Source organism: Herpailurus yagouaroundi, unplaced genomic scaffold (assembly GCF_014898765.1).
Source record: "Herpailurus yagouaroundi ecotype Mexico unplaced genomic scaffold, PumYag 188, whole genome shotgun sequence".
Lineage (NCBI taxonomy): Eukaryota > Metazoa > Chordata > Mammalia > Carnivora > Felidae > Herpailurus > Herpailurus yagouaroundi.
Window position 1 is genome coordinate 19,268,069 of NW_024412419.1, and position 22,311 is coordinate 19,290,379.

General features: G+C 37.1%; 1 protein-coding gene across 3 annotated transcripts in view; it reads right to left on the reverse strand.

Annotated features, from left to right (window-relative positions):
- Positions 1–22,311, reverse strand: part of ATAD2B (ATPase family AAA domain containing 2B) — a 169,537-nt gene that overhangs the window by 141,896 nt on the left and 5,330 nt on the right. For all 3 annotated transcript variants that reach the window (XM_040496165.1, XM_040496164.1, XM_040496163.1), the window contains exon 2: positions 4,813–4,964. In XM_040496165.1, coding sequence (XP_040352099.1) covers positions 4,813–4,964 — 152 coding nt within the window. The remainder of the gene's footprint in view (positions 1–4,812; positions 4,965–22,311) is intronic.

Consider the following 22,311-nt stretch of genomic DNA (forward strand, 5'->3'; position numbering starts at 1 on the left):
TAATAAAATATACTAGCTAAGCATCATTTCATTACCTCAAGAAAAGCTTTAATAACAGATTAAAAATTGAACTTACTCTGTCTTCAACTCTATAAAGTCCAAAGAAGAAGCTTAACATGTAGTATAAAGTTAACTGATATTATAAGCAGCAATGGTTACAGACATTTATTATTGGTTTTGGTTAACAAAATAAAATTCAAACAGTGACAAATTTATTCAAACAATAGACTGTAAGAAGAAAAAAGTCTTTGAACACCAAAACTATTTAATAATTTCTCCAATATATTTAATTCACATTCTAACCCACCAAATGAAAACTTAGCTAATTTCTCAAAACAGTCACTGTACAATTCTCCCTTTTGGGTGGAGGAAAAGAAATGTTAATTCAGCAGGAAGATACTTAAATGATCATCAAAACATCAAGACTTAAAAAATTCACAGTATGCTTTGTGAAAACAAAAACTAAATTACTACATAATAAAAGAAGTGTCGATGTAAACTAAGATATTTCTAAAATACCCAACAATTATTATTTTCAAAAATTAAGAAAAATGGAAAGGACATTCAGAAAAAAGTAAATACATGATCTTCTGTATGGTTTGCACAAAATTCTCTTTTAATGGAAGTATACTTGATACACAGTATTATATTAGTTTTAGGTGCATAACATAGTGATTGGACAAGTCTATACGTTATGCTGTGCTCATTACTAGTGTAGCTACCATCTCACCACACAACACCACACAACACCACTGACGCTATTCTCTATGCTGTGCCTTCTATTCCCATGACTTATTCATTCCGTAAGTGGACGCCTGTATCTCCCGCTCCCGTTTGTACACATTTTCTTAACAAAAATATTTTGTTTTTGGTTACTCCAGCACTTTCCATGTTCAATTTTAAATGTTAAATATTAAATGTTAATGATAAATGCCCCTGCCTAATAAAGGTCATGGATCAGATGATTAAAGGATATACACAAAAACTCAAGCTGTTACATGTACACATACTGTCAAAAACAAAAACAAAAACACTCCAGCCCTCCTTTCCCCCAGAAAAAAACAAAACTACCTTGTTCTAATATACTACACCTCTTCAAAGTATTTCATTTTCAGTACCTTTGTATACAAAGTACACTATAAAGTAATGAAATTGGTATATTAACAGGTCTTTCCTTAGAAGATTATACATGTCAAATTCTCGGGAACCCACTTAAAACCACACAGAAAAGTCAATTTTACTACGTCATAAATCTACTTTGACTTTGAACCTAACATAATACTAACTCAGTATGATGAGTTTACTTACAAGTGCGGGCTCAAAATGAATTTTAGCATATGCAAAAACCAAACGATTGAAATTTTACATATTTAAATTATCCAAAAAAAATAAGATGCTAACCTTGAAATAATTCTACAAAAGAAACCTAAAACTTTCTGAACAGCAACATCACTGGGAAAAAAAAGTACAATAAGCCTTTTTGTCCCTCTGAAGAAGACAATGCTTACTTGGCTTTTACTTCATTGCTAATGAAATCTGTTTTAAAAAGGAAAAATAAAAACTTACTCTTCAATCAATCCAATTATCTTACAATCATAGATTATCATTTTTCCATTACCATTCCTCTTTATAAAAATGAAAAACAAGAAAGAGACAGAATATTAAATATCTGGATATGAAGAGAACACTAAAAATTTAAGAGTTGGCCTTCCTGTATAATAATACATAAGCCTAAAAAGCCCCATGAATCAAAGTTCCCAAAAGTTAATCGCTTAAAATGTAACTCGGTGAGTTCACTGTTTAAATGAAAACTCCTGGAGCACCTGGGTGGTTCAGTCGGTTAGGCATCTGACTCTTGATTTTGGCTCAGGTCATGATCTCACAGTTCATGGGATCAAGCCACACGTCAGACTCTGTGCTGTCAGGAGAGCTCATTTGGTATTCTCTCTCTCCCTCTCTCTCCACCCCTCCTCCACTCTCTCTCTTTCTCGCTAATTAAATAAATTAAACACACATTTTTAAATAAAAATTGTTCTGCCAATCAACAGTAATTTCTTTTTTTTTTTTTTTAATGTTTACTTTTGAGAGATAGGTAGACAGACAGAGTGTGAGCTGGGGAGAGGCAGACAGAGAGAGGGAAACAGAATCCCAAGCAGGTTCCAGACTCTGAGCTGTCAGCACAGAGCCCGATGCGAGGCTCGAACCCACGAACCGCGAGATCATGACCTGGGCCACAGTTGGACGCTCAACCGACTGAGCCACCCAAGTGCCCCCACAGTAATTTCTTTTAAAAATTTAGTAGTCAAGGGCGCCTGGGTGGCTCAGTCGGTTGAGGGTCCGACTTCGGCTCAGGTCATGATCTTATGGTTCGTGAGTTCGAGCCCCGCATCAGGCTCTGTGCTGACAGCTTGAGCCTGGAGCCTGCTTCAGATTCTGTGTCTCCCTCTCTCTCTGCCCCTGCCCTGCTCACACTTGTCTCCGTCTCTCAAAAAAGTGAATAAACATTAAAAATATATATATATATTTTTTAATTTAGTGGTCATTACAAAGTCCTTTAGGATTCATTACTTTTCATGGTTAAGACTAATTCTTATATATATTCACTTTTCCCCCAAATGAATTATATTTTTAGCACAGTTTTTTTGAAAGAACTTTAATAATTTTATTTTAGGTGCTCATCATAGATTATCAAAATAAAGGAATCAGGATTCTTAGGCTCATGACATAAAAACAAATACAATCCTTCAAATAAATCCTGATTTTCATATTTACACTATCTCAAAATCTAAAGTATTTACAAGGTTTCCTTAAAATTCAGTTCTGTTGAAGCTAACAGGTCAAACAGCATTTTCTATTTGGGTCATCTGAAACACCAAAATAGGGGCGCCTGGGTGCCTCAGTCGGTTAAGCGTTCGACTTCAGCTCAGGTCATGATCTCACCACTCATGAGTTCAAGCCCCACATCAGGCTCTGTGCTGACAGCTTAGAGCCTGGAGCCTGCTGTGGATTCTGTGTCTCCTTCTCTCTCTGCCCCTCTCCCACTCACACTCTGTCTCTTTCTCTCAAAAAAATAAATAAATAAACATTAAAAAAAATTTTTTTAGGGGCATCTGTGTGGCTCAGTCGGTTGGGCGTTTGACTTCAGCTCAGGTCATGATCTCACAGTTGGTGGGTTCGAGCCCCGCATCAGGTTCTGTGCGGACAGCTCAGAGCCTGAAGCCTGCCTGCTTCAAGTTCTGTATCTCCTCCTCTCTTTGCCCCTCCCATGCTCATGCTCTGTCTCACTCTGTCTCTCAATAATAAAATAAATGTAAAAAAAATTTTTTTTAATTTTTTTAAACAAGAAATACCAAAATATTCTAACCCTGTAGCACTTACATTTCTAGATGAAAATTTAACTGAAAAAACCTTTTAAATTGCTATTCTGCCAAAATAGAAGTAATAAATTCTGTTGGTATTCATTCTTTCTTAAGTTTTTTATTCAAGATATACTTAGTATTGTTTTAAAAAGGAGTATCATACTGAGGTACCTAAATGGAAGCAAAATTCTCTCCCCAAAATGAGTGAGGACTTTTTTTTTTTAAACAAAAGACATGATCAAGATCAATTTACATAAAGGCCTTCAGAGTGGCTAAGATGTAGAAAATCTAATGTGCTATATACACAAACTGTTAAAATTATCTTACAGTTAAAGGTCAAACTTGAACACTAAAAGAACATTTTTAAGAAACATTTATCTAGAAAAAGAAGCCTGATTCACTCATTTAATAAATATAGGATACAGATTACAACAGGTAGATCAAGTCTAGAAGTGTAATTAAAGGGCAGTACTCATTTTAGTAACATCATTATAGCGACCTGGATCTGTTTTATCTCACAGATGAGTATCAGAAAAGAAAAAAAAATCAACAGGCTCTGATTCAAGATTTTTCTACTTAGCTCCCAGACAACGCAAATAAAAAACTTAAAGTGGTCCATCTTCTGAAATATATTGAAATAGATACAGACTCTTTAGGGACCAGTATATACACTGCCTATGAAAGTCTATAAAACACCAAAGATTTTTTTTCATTAAAGAGTAACAGCATCCAGAATTTACCTACAAACATAAAATCAAATAATTTTTAGGTATTTGAAGGAGGAAAGAAACCAAAGGATTTCCTTTTTACTTTTGTTTGTAGTCCACACATCATCAACACTTCTACATCATAGACTGGAGAAAAGAGAAGCTAAGAATTAAGAGTTCAATATTTAAATCTTTTCTGTGTGTGTACCTATCCTATCTACAACAAATTATTACTATTTACTTTGGTAAGTGTGTAAAAATAAGTTATCCTGATACATAATGAACCAGACACAAAGTAAATTTAAGTTGAAAACGGACAAATGAAAAGATTTCTTTAAAAATTCATTTTGATTTTACTACATTTTGGCATACCAATTCAAATGTAATATTTCATAATTTTAGAAAAGGGAGATTTTACTTTACATTCAAATAAAAATATAATTCTAATCAAATGTCTTTAAACTTCCAGTATAAATAAATATGTATGCATATTTAAGACCTATCAAAATTCTTACCATTTTAGATTTAGAAATAATGGTTTCTATGAAATACTATAGATTTTTATAAAACAAATATGTTTTATGTCATATTTAGAGAAAATTAAAACATAAAAAAATTATAAAATAATTTATAAGTATTTCGAGACACTAGTGGCTTTATAATTTTAAGAAAATTAGCATTGATATGAGCCCTAAATCATATCAAATAATTCATGAAAAACCAACGGGTGAGTTCTCACTTCTCACCTGGCCTGTCCAGTTGATATATTCCATTCCTCTCTCTGACCAGTACTTCGTGATTTTGATTTGTCTTTGCAAACAGAATCAGGTTGTTTCAAAGTGCGTTTGGCTGGAGGAGACACGTGGCTATCACTTAAACTACCATCAACTTCAGCTTTCTGAAAGACAAAGTTAAAAATGTATTTATTATCCCTATTAAAAAATATAGAATTCTTAAATTCTTGATAAAATATTCAACCAATAAATATTTACTAAGTGAATCTCTCTACAGGTATAGCAAATGTAGTATTCTGTAAATACAGAAACAAGGGAGTTAGAAAGATTAAATTTATAACCAGAAAAGTATATAGTTTCTTATTTTTATTTTAAAATAGTTTCCCTAGGGGCGCCTGGGTGGCTCAGTCGGTTGAGCATCCGACTTCAGCTCAGGTCATGATCTCGCGGTCCGTGGGTTCGAGCCCCGCATCAGGCTCTGGGCTGATGGCTCAGAGCCTGGAGCCTGCTTCCGATTCTGTGTCTGCCTCTCTCTCTGCCCCTCCCCCGTTCAGGCTCTGTCTCTCTCTGTTTAAAAAATAAATAAATGTTAAAAAAAATTTTTTTTAATAAAATGAAATAGTTTCCCTAGGAATAAACCTAACCAGAAGAGGTGAAAAATCTATACACTGAAAACTATAGAAAGCTTATGAAAGAAACTGAAGAAGACACAAAAAAGTGGAAAAATATTCCACGCTCCTGTCCTGGAAGAACATTGTTAAAATGTTGATACTACCCAGGGGCACCTGGGTGGCTCAGTCCGTTGAGCATCCAACTTCGGCTCAGGTCATGATCTCACAGTTCATGGGTTCAAGCCCCGCATTGGACTCTGTGCTGAGAGCTCAGAGCCTGGAACCTGCTTCAGGTCTTGTGGCTCCCTCTCTCTCTGTCCTTCCCCCACTTGTGCTTTGTCTGACTTTCAAAGGTGAATGTTTAAAAAATAATAATAGGGGCGCCTGGGTGGCTCAGTCGGTTAAGCTTCCAACTTCAGCTGAGGTCATGATCTCGCAGTTAGTGAGTTCAAGCCCCACGTTGGGCTCTGTGCTGACAGCTCAGAGCCTGGAGCCTGTTTCGTATTCTGTGTCTCCCTCTCTCTCTCTGACCTGCCCCCGTTCATGCTCTCTCTCTGTCTCAAAAATAAATAAACGTTAAAAATAAATAAATAAATAAATAATAATAATAATGTCCATATTACCCAAAGCAATGTACATATTCAATGCAATACCTATCAAAATAACACCAGCATTCTTCACAGAGCTAGAACAACCAACCCTAAAATTTGTATGGAACCAGAAAAGACCCCAGATAACCAGAGCAATCTTGAAAAAGAAAACCGAAGCTGGAGGCATCACACTCCCAGACTTCAAGACCTATTATTACAAAGCTGAAATCATCAAGACAGTATGGTACTGGCACAAAAACACATACTCAGATCAATGGAACAGAATAGAGAACCCAGAAATGGACCCACAAACGCATGGCCAACTAATCTTTGACAAAGCAGGAAACAATATCCAATGGAATAAAGACAGTTTCTTCAGCAAGTGATGCTGGGAAAACTGGACAGCGACATGCAGAAAAATGAACCTGGACCACTTTCTTACACCATACACAAAAGTAAACTCAAAATGGATGAAAGACCTCAATGTAAGACAGGAAGCCATCAAAATCCTCGAGGAGAAAGCAGGCAAAAACCTCTCTGACCTTGGCTGCAGCAACTTCTTACTCAACACGTCTCCAGAGGCAAGGGAAACAAAAGCAAAAATGAACTATTGGGACCTCATCAAAATAAAAAGCCTATGCAGAGCAAAGGAAACAATCAGCAAAACTAAAAGACAGCCGACAGAATGGGAGAAGATGTTTGCAAATGACATATTGGATAAAGGGTTAGTATCCAAAATCTATAAAGAACTTATCAAACTCAACACCCAAAAAAAAAACAAATAATCCAGTGAAGAAATCGGCAAAAGACATGAATACACACTTCTCCAAAGAAGACATCCAGATGGTCAACTGACACACGAAAACATGCTCAACATCACTCATCATCAGAAAAATACGAATCGAAACCACAATGAGATACCACCTCACACCTGTCAGAATGGCTAACATGAACAACTCAGGCAACAACAGATGTTGGCGAGGATGTGGAGAAAGAGGAACCCTTTTGCATTGCTGGTGGGAATGCAAACTGGTGCAGCCACTCTGGAAAACAGTATGGAGGTTCCTCAGAACATTAAAAATAGAACTACCCTACGACCCAGCAATTGCCCTACTCGGTATTTACCCAAGGGATACAGGTGTGCTGTTTCAAAGGGGCACACACACTACCCAATGTTTATAGCAGCACTATTGACATTAGCCAAAGTATGGAAAGAGCCCAAATGTACATCAACAGATGAATGGATAAAGAAGATGTGGTATATATATATATATATATATATGTGTGTGTGTGTGTGTGTGTGTGTGTGTGTGTATATATATATATATATATACGTATATATATGAACATAAGGGAAGGGAAACATAATATAAAAACAGGGAGGGGGACAAAAACATAAAAGACTCTTAAATATGGAGAACAAACAGAGAGTTATTGGAGGGGTTGTGGGAGTGGGGGATGGGCTAAATGCGTAAGGGGCATTAAGGAATCTACTCCCGAAATCATTGTTGCACCATATGCTAACTTAGATGTAAATTAAACAATAAATTTTAAAAATAAAAATAGTTTCAGGCCTACGGAAAAGATGTATGTATCTTTTTATGACATGATTCCTCATTCTCTCCTAAATACTCCAGTGCATACATGCCAAACCAAGGATATTTTGATACATTAGAGTCATATAACCCTCCCAATAGGATATCAGCATTGATAAAAAGCAGCGCCAATCCACAAACACATTCAAACTTTACTTGATCCAGATTCAGGATCCTATCAGAGAACATATATTGCATTTAGTTATCAGATCTCTTCAGTCCCCTTCAATCTGGAATAGTTCTTTAGGCCTTCCCCCATCTTTAATGCCCTTGACTGTAAAGAGTACAGGCCTTTTGTTCTCTAGGATGACACTCAATCTGGATGTGATGCTCCAAATAACCACATTCTTGCAAAGAATATGCACAAATGATACTGTGCATGCTTTACTTACCCATCATTATGTGTAACTTTCATCACCTGGGCAATTTGGTATCTGCCAGGTTTCTCCACAATAAAGTCACTATTTTTCCCTTTGTGTTTCATCTAGATTCAAGGTGGAATTATTCTGATAATTCACCAATATCCTGTTCCTCATCAAACCTTCACCCATCCACCAGCCATCAGCATTCATTGACTATTTCTGTTTTGATCTAATACCATTGTGATGGTGATTACCTAATCCCAACATTCCTTCTCCATTTTTTAGTTGGCATTCTACTTTAAAGAGCTTTCCCTCCATCCCTTTGTCAGAATTCCTTTACTTACTACTTTTATCAGTGTAGATTCATGGATTCTTATTTTATACTATATGTTATAATCCATTATTCCATTTTGCTGCTCAAATTATACAATATTTGGCAATCAAGGGCCCTTAGAAAGTGGTTCCTGTACCTTTTTGATATGTCCCCATCATTTTGACTACTTCCTTGCTTTCTGATACAAAAGACATCTCTAAATTCATCTTATACTTTCCCTCCCTGATTCTAAAATTAGCCATTTCTCCAAGAGATACCTGATACCTTTTAGTCATGGATAGTATTTAGAAACCAAGATCTGGGCATTAGGTGTGCTCATTGTTACTAGGGTTTCACAGCTACAGAGTCCTCTCAGAAGAGAGTAGGAAAGATATGAATATATATACATACATATAAACACATCTATACCTATTTCTTTACCTGTGCATAAATAATAACACGTGCATACACACCAAGGCTTCTAATTCTAATTCTACATCTTAAGTTTCTTTCTAGACTTTCCCCTTTTATGTTTGTAAGCTCTTCTCGGGGAGAAAGCTGGCTTCCATTTATTTGCTCTTTCAATTAATTTGCTTAACATAATCAATTTCTCAACCAGAGATGTCCACTTATCACATTTCCATTATTCCCTCCCCAGCCACATGTCCTCTGACTACATACAGGAAGGTCAGTATCCGCACAGCAGCTCTTGTCTTCACCACTAAATTCCCTGGATACTGGGCAAATGGATAAGAGACTGGAGGGAAGATTAACCTTCCCTTTAGAGAAGATTTAATTCATATGTTAATGCTTTATTACTTGACATTATAGATCAGTATTTCAAAGGTATATATGACCATTTTCAATATACTACTATATATACTATTTTATTTTTTTATGCCACAAATTTAAGAAAAAAATATAAGAACTATTTATTTCATAAATGCACATTACTAAATCATATTTTCCCAAAGTAAGACAACTACATTACACAAATAACTAGTCAAAATGTAGCCTAACAAACAAACTTAAGAAATGCAGTGCAGAGCCTGCTTGAGATTCTCTCTTCCTCCCTCACCCTCAAAATAAATAAATAAAAACTTGAATGAAAGAAAGCAAGAAAAAGAAATACTTGTAATAGGGGCACCTGAGCGACTCAGCCAATAGAGCATGTGATTCTTGACCTTAGGGTCATGAGTTCAAGCTCCATGTTGTGCACAGAGCCTACTTTGCTAAAAAATTTTTTTACAAAAAGCCCAGTTTCTAATTTTGTGCTATAATACAATTTGCCATGAGCTTGTTCTAAAGCCACAAGACCAGGGGCACCTGGGTGGCTCAGTCAATTGAGCATCCAACTCCTGATTTCAGCTCAGGTAATGATCCCAGAGTCATGGGATTGAGCCCCCTTGTCCAGCTCCATGCCGAGTACGGAGTCTGCTTAAGATTCTATCTCTCCCTCTGCCCCTCTCCCCTACTCGTGCTCTCACTCTATAAACAATAAACAATAAATAAACAAACAAGCAAGCCTGCCAGCCAGCCACAAGACCACACTCATACTGAAAGACACAAAGGGAATGGGGCGCCTGGGTGGCTCAGTCAGTTGAGCATCTGACTTCAGCTCAGGTCATGATTCCACTGTTCGTAGGTTCAAGCCCCGCATCCGGCTCTGTGCTGACAGCTCAGAGCCTGGAGCCTGCTTCGGAATCTGTGTCTCCCTCTCTCTCTGCCCTTCCCCACACACTCTCTCAGAAATAAACATTAAAAAAAAAAAAAAAAAGAGGGGGGAACAACTAGATATTCAGAGTGTCTATAATTAAGGAAAATTAACCTATTGTGTAACATACAGTACCACTTCAAGTTATCAAGAAAAAGTGTTTAGCTACTTCCAAACTATCATCACTAGAGGGGGAAAACTATTTAAAATGCAATTCAGTCATGTAATAGTACTTTATCAATAAACATGCTTACTGTACTTAACAAATGAGTGCTTTTCAAAATTGTACTATTTCACTTCCTCAGGCTCTTGCCTTCTCTAACCCCACCCTTTTCAGAGTACATTAACTAGCCCAAGGTCACATGGCTAACAAATGACAGAAGAAAAAAAAAATTAGGTCCTGCTATTCCTAACATACATCTCTTACTACTATCTCAAACACTCTACCTTAGATATTTCTAAAAATACTAAGGTTAAAGTATGTATTAATCGTCATCTAACTCAACTACTCATCCAAGACTTAATTACTGTCTACATTTGTCACTACAAAATGTGCTCCACCCCAGACCTAACCAATCAGAAATCATTTTTCTTTACATGATCCCCAGGTGATTCTTGTGCACATTAGTGTCTGAAAAGCATTATTATATGACATACTTATCAAATAGTCACTGAGAAAGCAATGTCATGTGTTCTAAGCTAAAGTATGTTTGTGAATACAGAAATGGAACGGATACCTGTGAACTACTTCCTCAATTTAGATAGTTCAGGCCAGCATTATTCCTCCTAATCAAATCCCATCACTCACCCTTCAAGACCCATCATTTCCTGGGTGCCTGGCTGGCTCAGTTAGTAAAGCATGCAACCCTTGATCTCAGAATTGTGAGTTCAGGCCCCCACAGTAAACAGAGCTTACTTTAAAAAAAAAAAAAAAAAAAAAAAAAGACCCATCTTTTCTTGAAAATCTTACCTGAAGGATCTGATATAAATTGACCTTTTTCCTCTACTAGCTGCAACTCTATTATATATTTTGGCATTTGATTATATTCAACTCAGTATAATATGTTTACCATTTTTAAAATGTCATATTCTAAGTCTTGAGATTCTAGCAAGATTTTAAGTTCTCATGTACAAAAAAAATACTTCATTTCTTTTTAATTGCACACCATACAGGGGTGGGGGCTCAAGATTTCCCAAAGTTCATTCAGTAAATCATTAATAGGAATTATTAGGAGAAAAAAAGGAAGGTTCAGAATCAAGTAAGTTTGGAAATAATTAGGTTCAAGGTCTTCTGCTGTAGGACTTCTAAGAGTCTTATTTAATATGTTAATATGCACTGTAAACCTCTAAATATGGAGGACAGTATATAACATTTCACAGACTTATTTGATGGAACTCTTTTTTCATGGAGCATCTATAGATCCTGAAGTTTTACAAACATACTCTGGGAATAAGTACTACACACTTATTGAATTACAGACATTAGTAAAATATCTGAAGTCTAGTCATTTTTTAAATAATTTGGGTACTACATAACTCTTTGAATATCAATTTAAATGAGTCTGTAGGTTTATTTGTTGGTCATTCTCTCATATTCTACTAGCTTTTTTCAGTTCTATTCAGGAAGGTCTCTCAAAGCGTTATCTGCACACTAGCTGAATCAGAAATCACCTGATTCCTCATTAAAGAAATATAACCTGCTAAACTAGAATCCCTGGAGTTGGAATATTTTTAATGAGGGCCTCCAAATGATTCTTAGTATCCAAAGTTTGAGGACTTCTCCCATATAAAACAGTTTAAGTATATGAGGCACATCATTCTAACTGCTGCACTATTCTACTGTATTTTTTTATCTTGGTAGGGTTTTAATTTTGGCTTGCCTCTGTGACAGAGACCTCAGAATAAGTAACATTATAAAAAGCTCCTTCCCTCCAAAGAAATCTAGGGATTTAAGCAAAGCAAATAACCAAAATGTAAATACATACAAAATAATTACTTCACCATTTAATTAACTTCAAGCTTTGGGAAAGCTTTTACCTACAAACCTGATGATACTAACAGTTAACCTTTAATAAGATGATCATAATGCTCAACTTCAACTTTTTCATCTTCAAAGCATTTTACTAGTTAATTATAACCTAACCCTTTGAGGGAAGGCGTTGCCAGTTTCAGGACAAAGATACTTAAGAGAGATTATGCAATCTACCCACAGTCATTTAGCAATGTGTGTCAGAGTGATTACAATCCATGAGTAAGAAAGGCATCTCTGACTAAGGGAATAATTTCATTTAACAAACATTTATTGACGACTCTACTGTGTACGTAAGACTTGGAGGACAATGGTAAAAAAAAGATTAAGACCCATTTGAACTCAATACAAAATCTACTGGGTTGACAGTCACAAGGATAATATATGGCATAATATAGTGAGGAACATGATTCAAAGATGAGATAACTTCCAAGTGAAGTATAATAGTAAGTGCCAAATGCTACAAAAAATAAAAGTACAATGAAAAGATAAAGTTATTCCCACCTAAGTGGGAATTCTAACCCCAAGAAGAGTTAAATTTTTCCAGTTAGCAAAAATCATGTTCTCCTGGAGTCTGAGGCTCTTTAGTCGTGCTCATCAGCTACTACAAATACTTGCCACTATTTTACCACAAATCTTATAAAAGTAGGCAAAAGAATTTGAGAATAATAAAGCAGAGAACTTATGCTGCTCTACTTTTTAGGGAAGACTTCCTGCCCAGATCAGAATTTGTCAGAAATCTAGAACCTAGGATTTTAATGTAAAGACGAAAAGAATATACCCAAGTATAGCATTAAAAAAAAAAAAAAAATGATGGAGCCCCTGGGTATTCAGTCGGTTAAACATCCAACTTCATTCAGCTCAGGTCATGATCTCACGGTTCGTGGGTTCGAGCCCCACATCGGGCTCTGTGCTGACGGCTCAGAGCCTGAGCCTGCTTCAGATTCTGAGTCTCCATCTCTCTCCGTTCCTCCTCTGCTTGCACTCTGTCTCTCTCTCTCTCTCTCAAAATTAAACATTTAAAAAGACAATTTAATAAAATAAAAAAAATGAGACAGTCAAGCAAGTAAGTGAATTAGCAGACCATGAGATTAATTCGAGTCTTGATGATGGCCTCGTGTAGAATTGTGAAAGCAGAAAATAAATTGATTCCAGAAAGTAGAGTAACTCAGAAATTAGTGACACCAGTATTCAAATAAACACAATGTAACTGCAGGTTAGTAAAAAGTGGTTATTTTTTTTCAGTGAGTGTGGGGGGGAGCCGGGAGACAGATGTTAAAGGAAGAAGCATAATGCTGAACTCTAATTTCAAAAGTTAAGTTTAGAACTCTAGCCAGAAATCTAGGGAGAGGTGTATCAGGCTGTGGGAAATGCAGCTCTGAGACAGAGTGAGGTGAGGACTAGAGGATACATATGAAATGGCAATAAAAGGATCATAGATAATATACAGAATGAAAAACAGAGGGCAGAAGTAAAACTCTTAAAAAATGTCTATATTCGGGGCGCCTGGGTGGCTCAGTCAGTTGAACGTCTGACTTCGGCTCAGGTCATGATCTCATGGTTCGTGGGTTCAAGCCCCGCATCAAGCTCTGTGCTGACCGCTTGCTTAGAGCCTGGAGCCTGCTTCAGATTCTGTGTCTCCTTCTCTCTCTGCCCCTCCCGCTCATGCTTTGTCTCACTCTGTTTCTTAAAAATAAATAAATGTAAACTGTTAAAAAAAAATGCCTATATTCAAGCAATGAGCAGACAGGATCTTGTACAAACTAGTGAAAAATATAGTCTTTTACTAAAACAGCTTGGGGGGGGCGGGGGGATGGGGGGTAGGGGAAACTTGGGTGGCTAAGTCAGTTGAACATCTGACTCCTGATTTCAGCTCAGGTCATGATCCCAGGGTCGTGGGATCAAGCCCCACATCCAGCTCCATTCTGAACATGATGCCTGCTTGGGACTCTCCCTCTCTCTCTCCCTCTCTCTGCCCCTCTCCCCTGCTCAGGCTTTCTGTCTCTCTCTAAAAAAAAATAATAAAATAGAAATAAAAACACTGGGGAGTGGAAGTTTGTTCCGAAACAACTCAATGAGAGAAAAGCTGATAAAAAATGTGGGTTGGTAATTAGAAGGTCACTATAGGGGTACCTGGGTGGCTCAGTTGGTTAAGTGATTCTTGATTTCAGCTCAAGACATCATGATCTAATGGTCTGTGAGATGGAGCCTCACTTCCAGCTCTGCACTGACAATGCAGAACCTGCTTGGGATTCTCTCTTCCTCTCTGTTACCAAACACACATGTGCTCTCTCTCTCAAAATAAATAAACATGAAAAAAAAAAGTTACTATAACTTCTAACAGGGCAACCTCTGTGAAATGCAGGGTGGAAATCGCTAGATGAAGAACTGGGTACTTGGTGAGAAAGTACAGGGCATAACTATGAGCAACTCTCGTAAGAAGTGCCACTGTGAAGAAAGAAGAGACAATAGTCTAAAGAGGTTACAAAGTCAAAGAAGTCAGGGAAGAATTTTATTTTATTTAAATGCCCCCTTTATTTTTTTTCTCAAGTACATTCTACTCCCAACATGGGGCTCGAACCCATGACCCCAAGATCAAGAGTCACATGTTCTACCAACTAAGCCAGCCAGGTACCCCAAGAATTTTCTTTTGCTTTTCTTTTTTTAAAGTTTATTTATGTATTTTTGAGAGAGAGAGAGAGAGAGAGAGAGAGAGAGAGAGAGAGAAAGCATGAGTGAGGCAGGGACAGAGAGAGAGGGAAAGAGAGAATCCCAAGCAGGCTCCACACAGTCAGTGCAGAGCCTGATGTGGGGCTCAAACCCAGAAACCGTATGTTCTGGGATTATGACCTGAGCTGAAGTCAGATGTTCAACCGACTGAGCCTCCTAGGCACCCTAAAAATTTTATTTTTTAAACAGATAAGATGACCTGGGTGGCTCAGTCAGGTAAGCATCCAACTCTTGATCTCAGCTCAGGTCTTGATCTCAAGGTTCTTCAAGCCCCCACTTCCCCCACCCCCACCACAACCTCCCCGCATTGGACTCCGAGCTGGGCATGAAGCCTACTTTAAAAGAAAGAAAGAAAAAAAAAAAGGATAAGATGACCTGGTTTCTTGTAAATAGAAGGACACATGGAAGAGAATAAAATAAAATTTTAAAGAGTAAGATGACTGATGAGAAAAAGATCCTCAAAGAGACAAAACATAAACAAAATAAGAACATTATCGCCCAGGTTAGATCAAAAAGTATATGAGTACAATCAATCTTTTCCAGTTTCCTTTGTAAGACAGTCTTTTTCCCTACCTTTTTAAAAAATAAGTACTCCTTGCTTTCATGAGAAAGCTTAGAAGTGCAGTCAATTTCTTTTTCTTTCAGCAGTTACCATGACTGCAGAAAACAAAACTCACACGGCTATTTATTTGCTTAGGGCCAATATTATTCTACAAAGTCCTCAAACTTCAGGCACACAAAAGGTCCTACATTTTCCTCAAACGTCCCAAAAGCAATGGCTTACTAGTTTAACATTTCTAAGCAAGAGTGAATATGTGAAAGAATAGACAAACAAAATATATAGAAGTGAGCTGAGGAACTGTAAAAAGACAAAAACAATCTATTGTAAGTTATAATGCATTTTTCTTCCTGGAAGATAATTTTCAATCTGAAAATAATACATACTTTAAACGAGAGACATGGGTACAGAAAAATGCCACAAAATTTAAATACTGGACAGGACCAGTCTTATATTGCAGCACTACCACTGAATTAAAAACTACCATTTACCTCATAAGATTATTTGGAAGAACCAGTGAGGTAGTAGAAGTAACAAATATTAAACCTACAGCCTGACAGTGGATACAGTCTGAAGTAAGGATACTTGCTTGGCTTTCTAGGATTAATATAATTCCATAAGCTTATTAAATTCTCTTTAGCGATTCATTCTTTTTCACAAACAAAATTTATTAAGCACCTGTTATTGTCTTAGATACTAAAGATACTTGATGATGAGATAATCTCTGCCCTTCAAGAAAGTTAAAGTAGGGGCACCTAGGTGGCTCAGTAGGTTAAGTGTCTGACTTCGGCTCAGGTCATGATCTCACAGTTTGTGAGTTCAAGCCCCATTTGGGGCTCTGTGCTGACAGCTCAGAGCCTGGAGCGTGCTTCGGATTCTGTGTCTCCCTCTCTTTCTGCCCCTCCCCTGCTCATGCTGTCTCTCTCTGCCTCAAAAATAAGCAAACACACAAAAAATTTAAAAAAAGAAAAGAAAGTTAAAGCCTAACTCCTCCAATTACCCAGTGAGAAGTATATAAGAAGAGTGCTGAGAGCATTGGGGAGTGGTGTGCATATTGATTTTAGCCTGTTTAGAGGACAATATGGAAAAACCTATAAAAATTTAAAATACATACACCTTTAACCAAGTAATTCCACTTCATAAAAAAAAAAGTAATTTTCTGCTACATCTTTCATAATATTAAAAACATAGAGGGACACATGGGTGGCTCAGTCCATTGAGCCTGAGACCCCAGCTCAGGTCAAGATCTCACGGTTTGTGAGTACGATCCCCACATCCAGCTCTCTGCTGTCAGTGCAGAGCCTGCTTTAGATCCTCTGTCTCCCTCTCTCTCTCTCTGCCACTCTCTCCACTCTCCACTTCTCCACTCTCTCTCTCTCTCTCAAAAATAAACAAACATTTTAAAAATTTAAAAAAAAAAACAAAAAAAATAGAGATAATTTGTGTACTAATAGGGAACAGCTGCAGAAGTGATGGTATAATAACACAACAAAATAGAAAATTATCAACAAGAACTAATATGCAAGAATATACACAATACATAGTTTACTATCATAAATAGCATATAGATTATAATTCCATATATGTAAAATATACACATATAAGTTACCCATAAATACATATGCAATGGTCTGGAAAGATGTACACAAACTTTAACAGTGGTTATTCCTAGGAAAAACAAACTGGAGGAATTAGGGAATAGGGGAAGGTCTTTTATTTTTTTTCCTGTGTACTTCCATATTGTTTGAAATATTTATTTTATAATTTTTTATTTCATATTTTTTAATACAAATAAAATATTTTGCCAAAGATCCAAGGTCATGCGTCTTGTGTACCCTTTATGTTCAGTTGTCTATCTGGTACACAGTGTTACCCAATTAAAGATATCAAAGAATTTTTTAAAATTTCCTGGGGTGCCTGCCTGGTTCAGTCAGAAATGCATGTGACTCTTGAGCTCAGGGTCATGAGTTCAAGCCCCAAGTTGGATGCATAGATTACAAAAAAAAAAAAATACCCATTTTCAGTTGAAATGCTGCTTCTGAATAATTAACTGCATGCCCTTGAGCAACTATCACTTCCCCTCAATTCTTCCATCTAATAAATTTGGAGGCTGAATAAGAATAGTAAAAACTAAAAAATTAAAATTAAATTAAAATTCTAAATTTTAGGGGCGCCTGGGTGACTCAGTCGATTTAGCATCCGACTTCGGCTCAGGTCATGAACTCGCAGATTGTGAGTTCAAGCCCTGTGATTGCTGAGTTCAAGCCCTGCATCAGGCTCTGTGTTGACAGCTCAGAGCCTGGAGCCTGCTCTGGATTCTGTATCTCCCTCTCTCTCTGTCCTCCTCCCCCACTTGCACTCTGGGTGTCTCTCTCTCTCTCAAAAATAAAGATTTAAAAAAATAAATTAAAAAAATTCTAGGGGCGCCTGGGTGGCGCAGTCGGTTAAGCGTCCGACTTCAGCCAGGTCACAATCTCGCGGTCCGTGAGTTCGAGCCCCGCCTCAGGCTCTGGGCTGATGGCTCAGAGCCTGGAGCCTGTTTCCGTTTCTGTGTCTCCCTCTCTCTCTGCCCCTCCCCCGTTCATGCTCTGTCTCTCTCTGTCCCAAAAATAAATAAACGTTGAAAAAAAAATTTAAAAAAAAAATTCTAAATTTTAAAGTATTTTCAAATTTTTAACATAGAATCCACCCACCAGTTCATGAATTTGTACCGCCATCTCATCTGTGCACACCTGTTGGTGAAGCTTCACCTGTTTCTATACATACATTTAAAACTTCTATAAGGTGTCCTTCATTAAAAAGGAAGTATAGCTCTGCAATGGGGTTTGGTTTTTCAAAAGTAGCTTTCCCTTAACTTGCACAATCATGTACACAACCACAACACTCATCCAAAGTGTGAGTATTCAAGTATGCTCTGGTTAAAGGGTGTTAATAAGTTGTAAAGGAAATGAGTTTTTATCAAGCAACTCCAAGGCTTTATCCCAACAAATGGGCCACTTTACACATAGGCCAACAGGAGTCAGGTGAAAGAAGCACCAAATAACTCAAGTAACTGTCAGTTTCTTGTTTAGTCAAGTAACTGTCAGTAAATTTCTCCAGCATACCATCAAAAGTGCTTAAAAATAGTTTAATTATCAATTTAGGAATAAAATTTTTCTAGGTGTCAACATCTGAATATTATGAGTTCCATAAGGAATGAAAAGGGAGAGCAGTAATATTTTTTTAAGTTTGTTTATTTATTTTGAGAGAGAGAGTGAGCACATGTGAGGAAGGGAGGGACAGAGTGAGAGGAAGACAGAGAATCCCAAGCAGGCTCCACACTGTCAGCACAGAGCCCCACATGGGGCTCAAACCCACAAACTGTGAGATCATGACCTAAGCTGAAACCAAGAGTCAGACACTTAACTAACTGGGCCACCCAGATGCCCCAAGAGATTAGTATTATTTGAAGAAACGATCATTTTAAATTATCATTAGAAATGATAAATTGGGGGGCTCAGAAGAGCATGAACTCATGATCTTGGGGTCATGAGTTGGAGCCCTACATTGGGTATAGAGATTACTTAAAAATAAATAAACTAATTAAGATAAAATAAAATGACATGATAAACTGGCCTCAAACTAAAAAACATGAAAAACCACAAACTAAAAGAGCAAAGATTGCCAAAAAAGGGTAAAGGAAAAACCCAAGCCTAAAATTAGCAAAATGTATGAACAAAGACCTAAAAACAAAAAACAAACAAACAAAAAAGTATAAGCTTCAAAAGAGAAAGAATACCTACAAAAGAAAAAGAATCAGACCAACATCAAACTTCAAAAGTAACACTAGATACAAGATGACAATAAAGTCATATTCTTTAAGTATTAGACCTACAATTTTATATATCCAGCCAATTTTTTATTTAAATGAAAGAACATAATGAAAACATTTTCAGCCATGTAATGCCTCAGAAAGTTTGTTACAAAAAGTCCCAAACTGAAAATATTCTTGGAGGAAATATTCACAAAAAAGAGAAATAAAGAATAATATGAGACACAAAAAAGTAAGATCATCAGGGGCGCCTGAATGGCTCAGTCGGTTAAGTGACCAATTCTTGATCTTAGCTCAGGTCTTGATCTCAGGGTCATGAGTTCAAGCCCCGCACTGGACTCCACACTGGGTGCAGAGACTATTTTAAAAATCAGGGAAAAAAAGGTAATCATATCGGTACTTGAGAAAAATTTGTTACTGGAAAAAAAATTCCAAATTAAAGAAAAAGACAAAGTACTTATATCCATAAAAATATCAGAACTAAAATTCTAGACAATACAGCATAGGAAGGAAGGTGGAACATTATAAGAGAATGTTAAATAGTATGTGGCTTTAAAGAAAAAAAACAGAAGTCAATAAACAGAAATTTAGGTCTTATGAGCAATTAAGCGCGCACGCGCGCGCACACACACACACACACAGAATATTTAACTTTAAAATAATCAGAAGAGATGGGGCACCTGTGTGGCTTAGTTGGTTAATTCTCCTCAGGTCACCATCTTGATTTTGCCTCAGGTCATGATCTCATGGGCTGACAGTGCAGAGATCGCTTGGGATTCCCTTTCTTTGCCCCTCCATTCCTCGCACTCTCTCTCTCAAAACTCAGTAACATTATAGATAGATAGATAGATAGATAGATAGATAGATAGATAGACAGACAGACAGACAGATAAAATCATCAGAAGAGGGGCACCTGGCTGGTTCAGTCAGTGGAGCATGCAACCCTTGATCTTGAGGTCGTGAGCTCAAGCCCCAAGTTGGTACAGAGCTTACTTAAAATATATCTATGGATATATGTAGATATGTATAGATATAGGGGATGCCTGGGTGGCTCAGTTGGTTAGGCGTCCGACTTTGGCTCAGGTTATGATCCCACAGTTTGTGGGTTCAAGCCCTGCATGGATTCTGCAATGGCAGTGCAGAGCCTGCTTGGGATTGATATTCTCTCTCCCTCCCTCCCTCTCCCTTCCTCCCTCTGTGCCCCTACCCCACTTGCATTCTCTCTAAAAAAACTTTAAAAATTAAATAAATAAATACAAACACACACACACACACACACACACACACACACACACATACACACACACACACATAGGGGTAGCTAGGTGGCTCAGTCGGTTGGGCGTTTGACTCTTGGGTTTCAGCTCAGGTCATGGTCTTGCAGCTCATGGTTTGGGCCCTACATCTGGCTCCACATTGCCAGTGAGGAGCCTGCTTAGGATTCTCTGTCTCAAAATAAAAAAACTTTACATATACATACACATATTTGTATACCTATGTATATGCACACAGAAACATACATACATATGTATACACATATGTATACACACGCATGCATATATACATCAGGATTTGAACAAGAACTTAGGTAGAATCTTAACATGGGACAAGAGATTTAAGTATCTAAATAATCAATAAATCCACACTATAATGTTTCCCATCTCCTAATGTTTTCCATCATATATATTTTTCTACACCAAATACAAAATATGCATTTTTCTTAAGCAAATAACATTTACCAAAACTGACAGTGTATTAGGTCACAAGAAAAAGCATCTATTCCATACTAGGTTATGTGAGTAATGTTCCTTGCTCTTGGATTTATTATAAAGGTGTCAATTCTCTGTGAATTAATCTTGGAATTCAAATAATTTCCTAATTAAAATTCTAGCTGGATCTTTTGAGGAATTCTAATCTTAACTGGAAATGTTTATGAAAAGAACGAAGATCCTTGAAAATCTAAGTTAACTTTGAAAATAACAAAGAGAAGGAACTTGTCTTTTAGAATATTAAGATATATTCCTAAACTAGTCCTAAAAACAGTATGGTACTGACACCAGAACAGGCCAACAAAAATATGAGAACAGAACATATACAGGAACTTAGCATACAGCACTATATTAGCAAGATAGCATATTAGCAATAAAGCAATATAGAATATTAGCAAGTAGCACTATAAACAATAGGTTATAAATCAAAGATCTAAATAGGAAAAATTAAGCATGTGAAAAGAGTCATAATATAAACAGTATCCCTCACTACGACACAAAGAAGGTTAAAAGCCACGGATCACTGATACTTTTGGAAAACAAGAAAAGCTAACTTTAGTAGAAAGCAGAAAAACGGGCAAAAAATATTAACAACATGAAAAGGTTAACACAGCATATAACATAAAAAGACTGCACTGCACAACTCCAGGGGGGGTACCCGTCACATAGACTGTAGTGTGAATGGTGCCTTCTTGACTTTTTGCAGTATGGCAGCCCTATTAACAGTGAACCAAAGAGGCAAAACTCCTTGCCCATAATGCACTTACATTTTAATGTGGTAGGTGTGTCATAAACATGGATTGATTAAATGCAAAAACAAAGGAGTAAGCAAGCCCCACTACCAAAAGTCAGGTTGAATGATCTCCAAGTTCTTATCTCACAAGATCAGAGAGCATATCATTTTATGGTTATGTGAAGCACCCCTGGCTCAAAGATCCTAATTTGGGTCCTAGAATACAAACACTAATAGTGCTAAATGTGTTTCATTCACTAGTATGTATCATCATTTATAAATATGCCATATAGGGGCGCCTGGGTGGCGCAGTCGGTTGAGCGTCCGACTTCAGCCAGGTCACGATCTCGCGGTCCGTGAGTTCGAGCCCCACGTCGGGCTCTGGGCTGATGGCTCAGAGCCTGGAGCCTGTTTCTGATTCTGTGTCTCCCTCTCTCTCTGCCCCTCCCCCGTTCATGCTTTGTCTCTCTCTGTCCCAAAAATAAATAAAAAACGTTGAAAAAAAAATTTAAAAAAAAAATATGCCATATAATGTCTCTTCAAGAGGTTTTAAAACATGAAACATTTTTTCAAAGGGAAAACACGTACCTCCAAAATAGATTCTCAGAGCATGAAAGAAAATGTATGGGCCGCCTGGGTGGCTCAGTCATTTGAGCATTCAACTTTGGCTCAGGTCAAGATCTCATGGTTTGCGA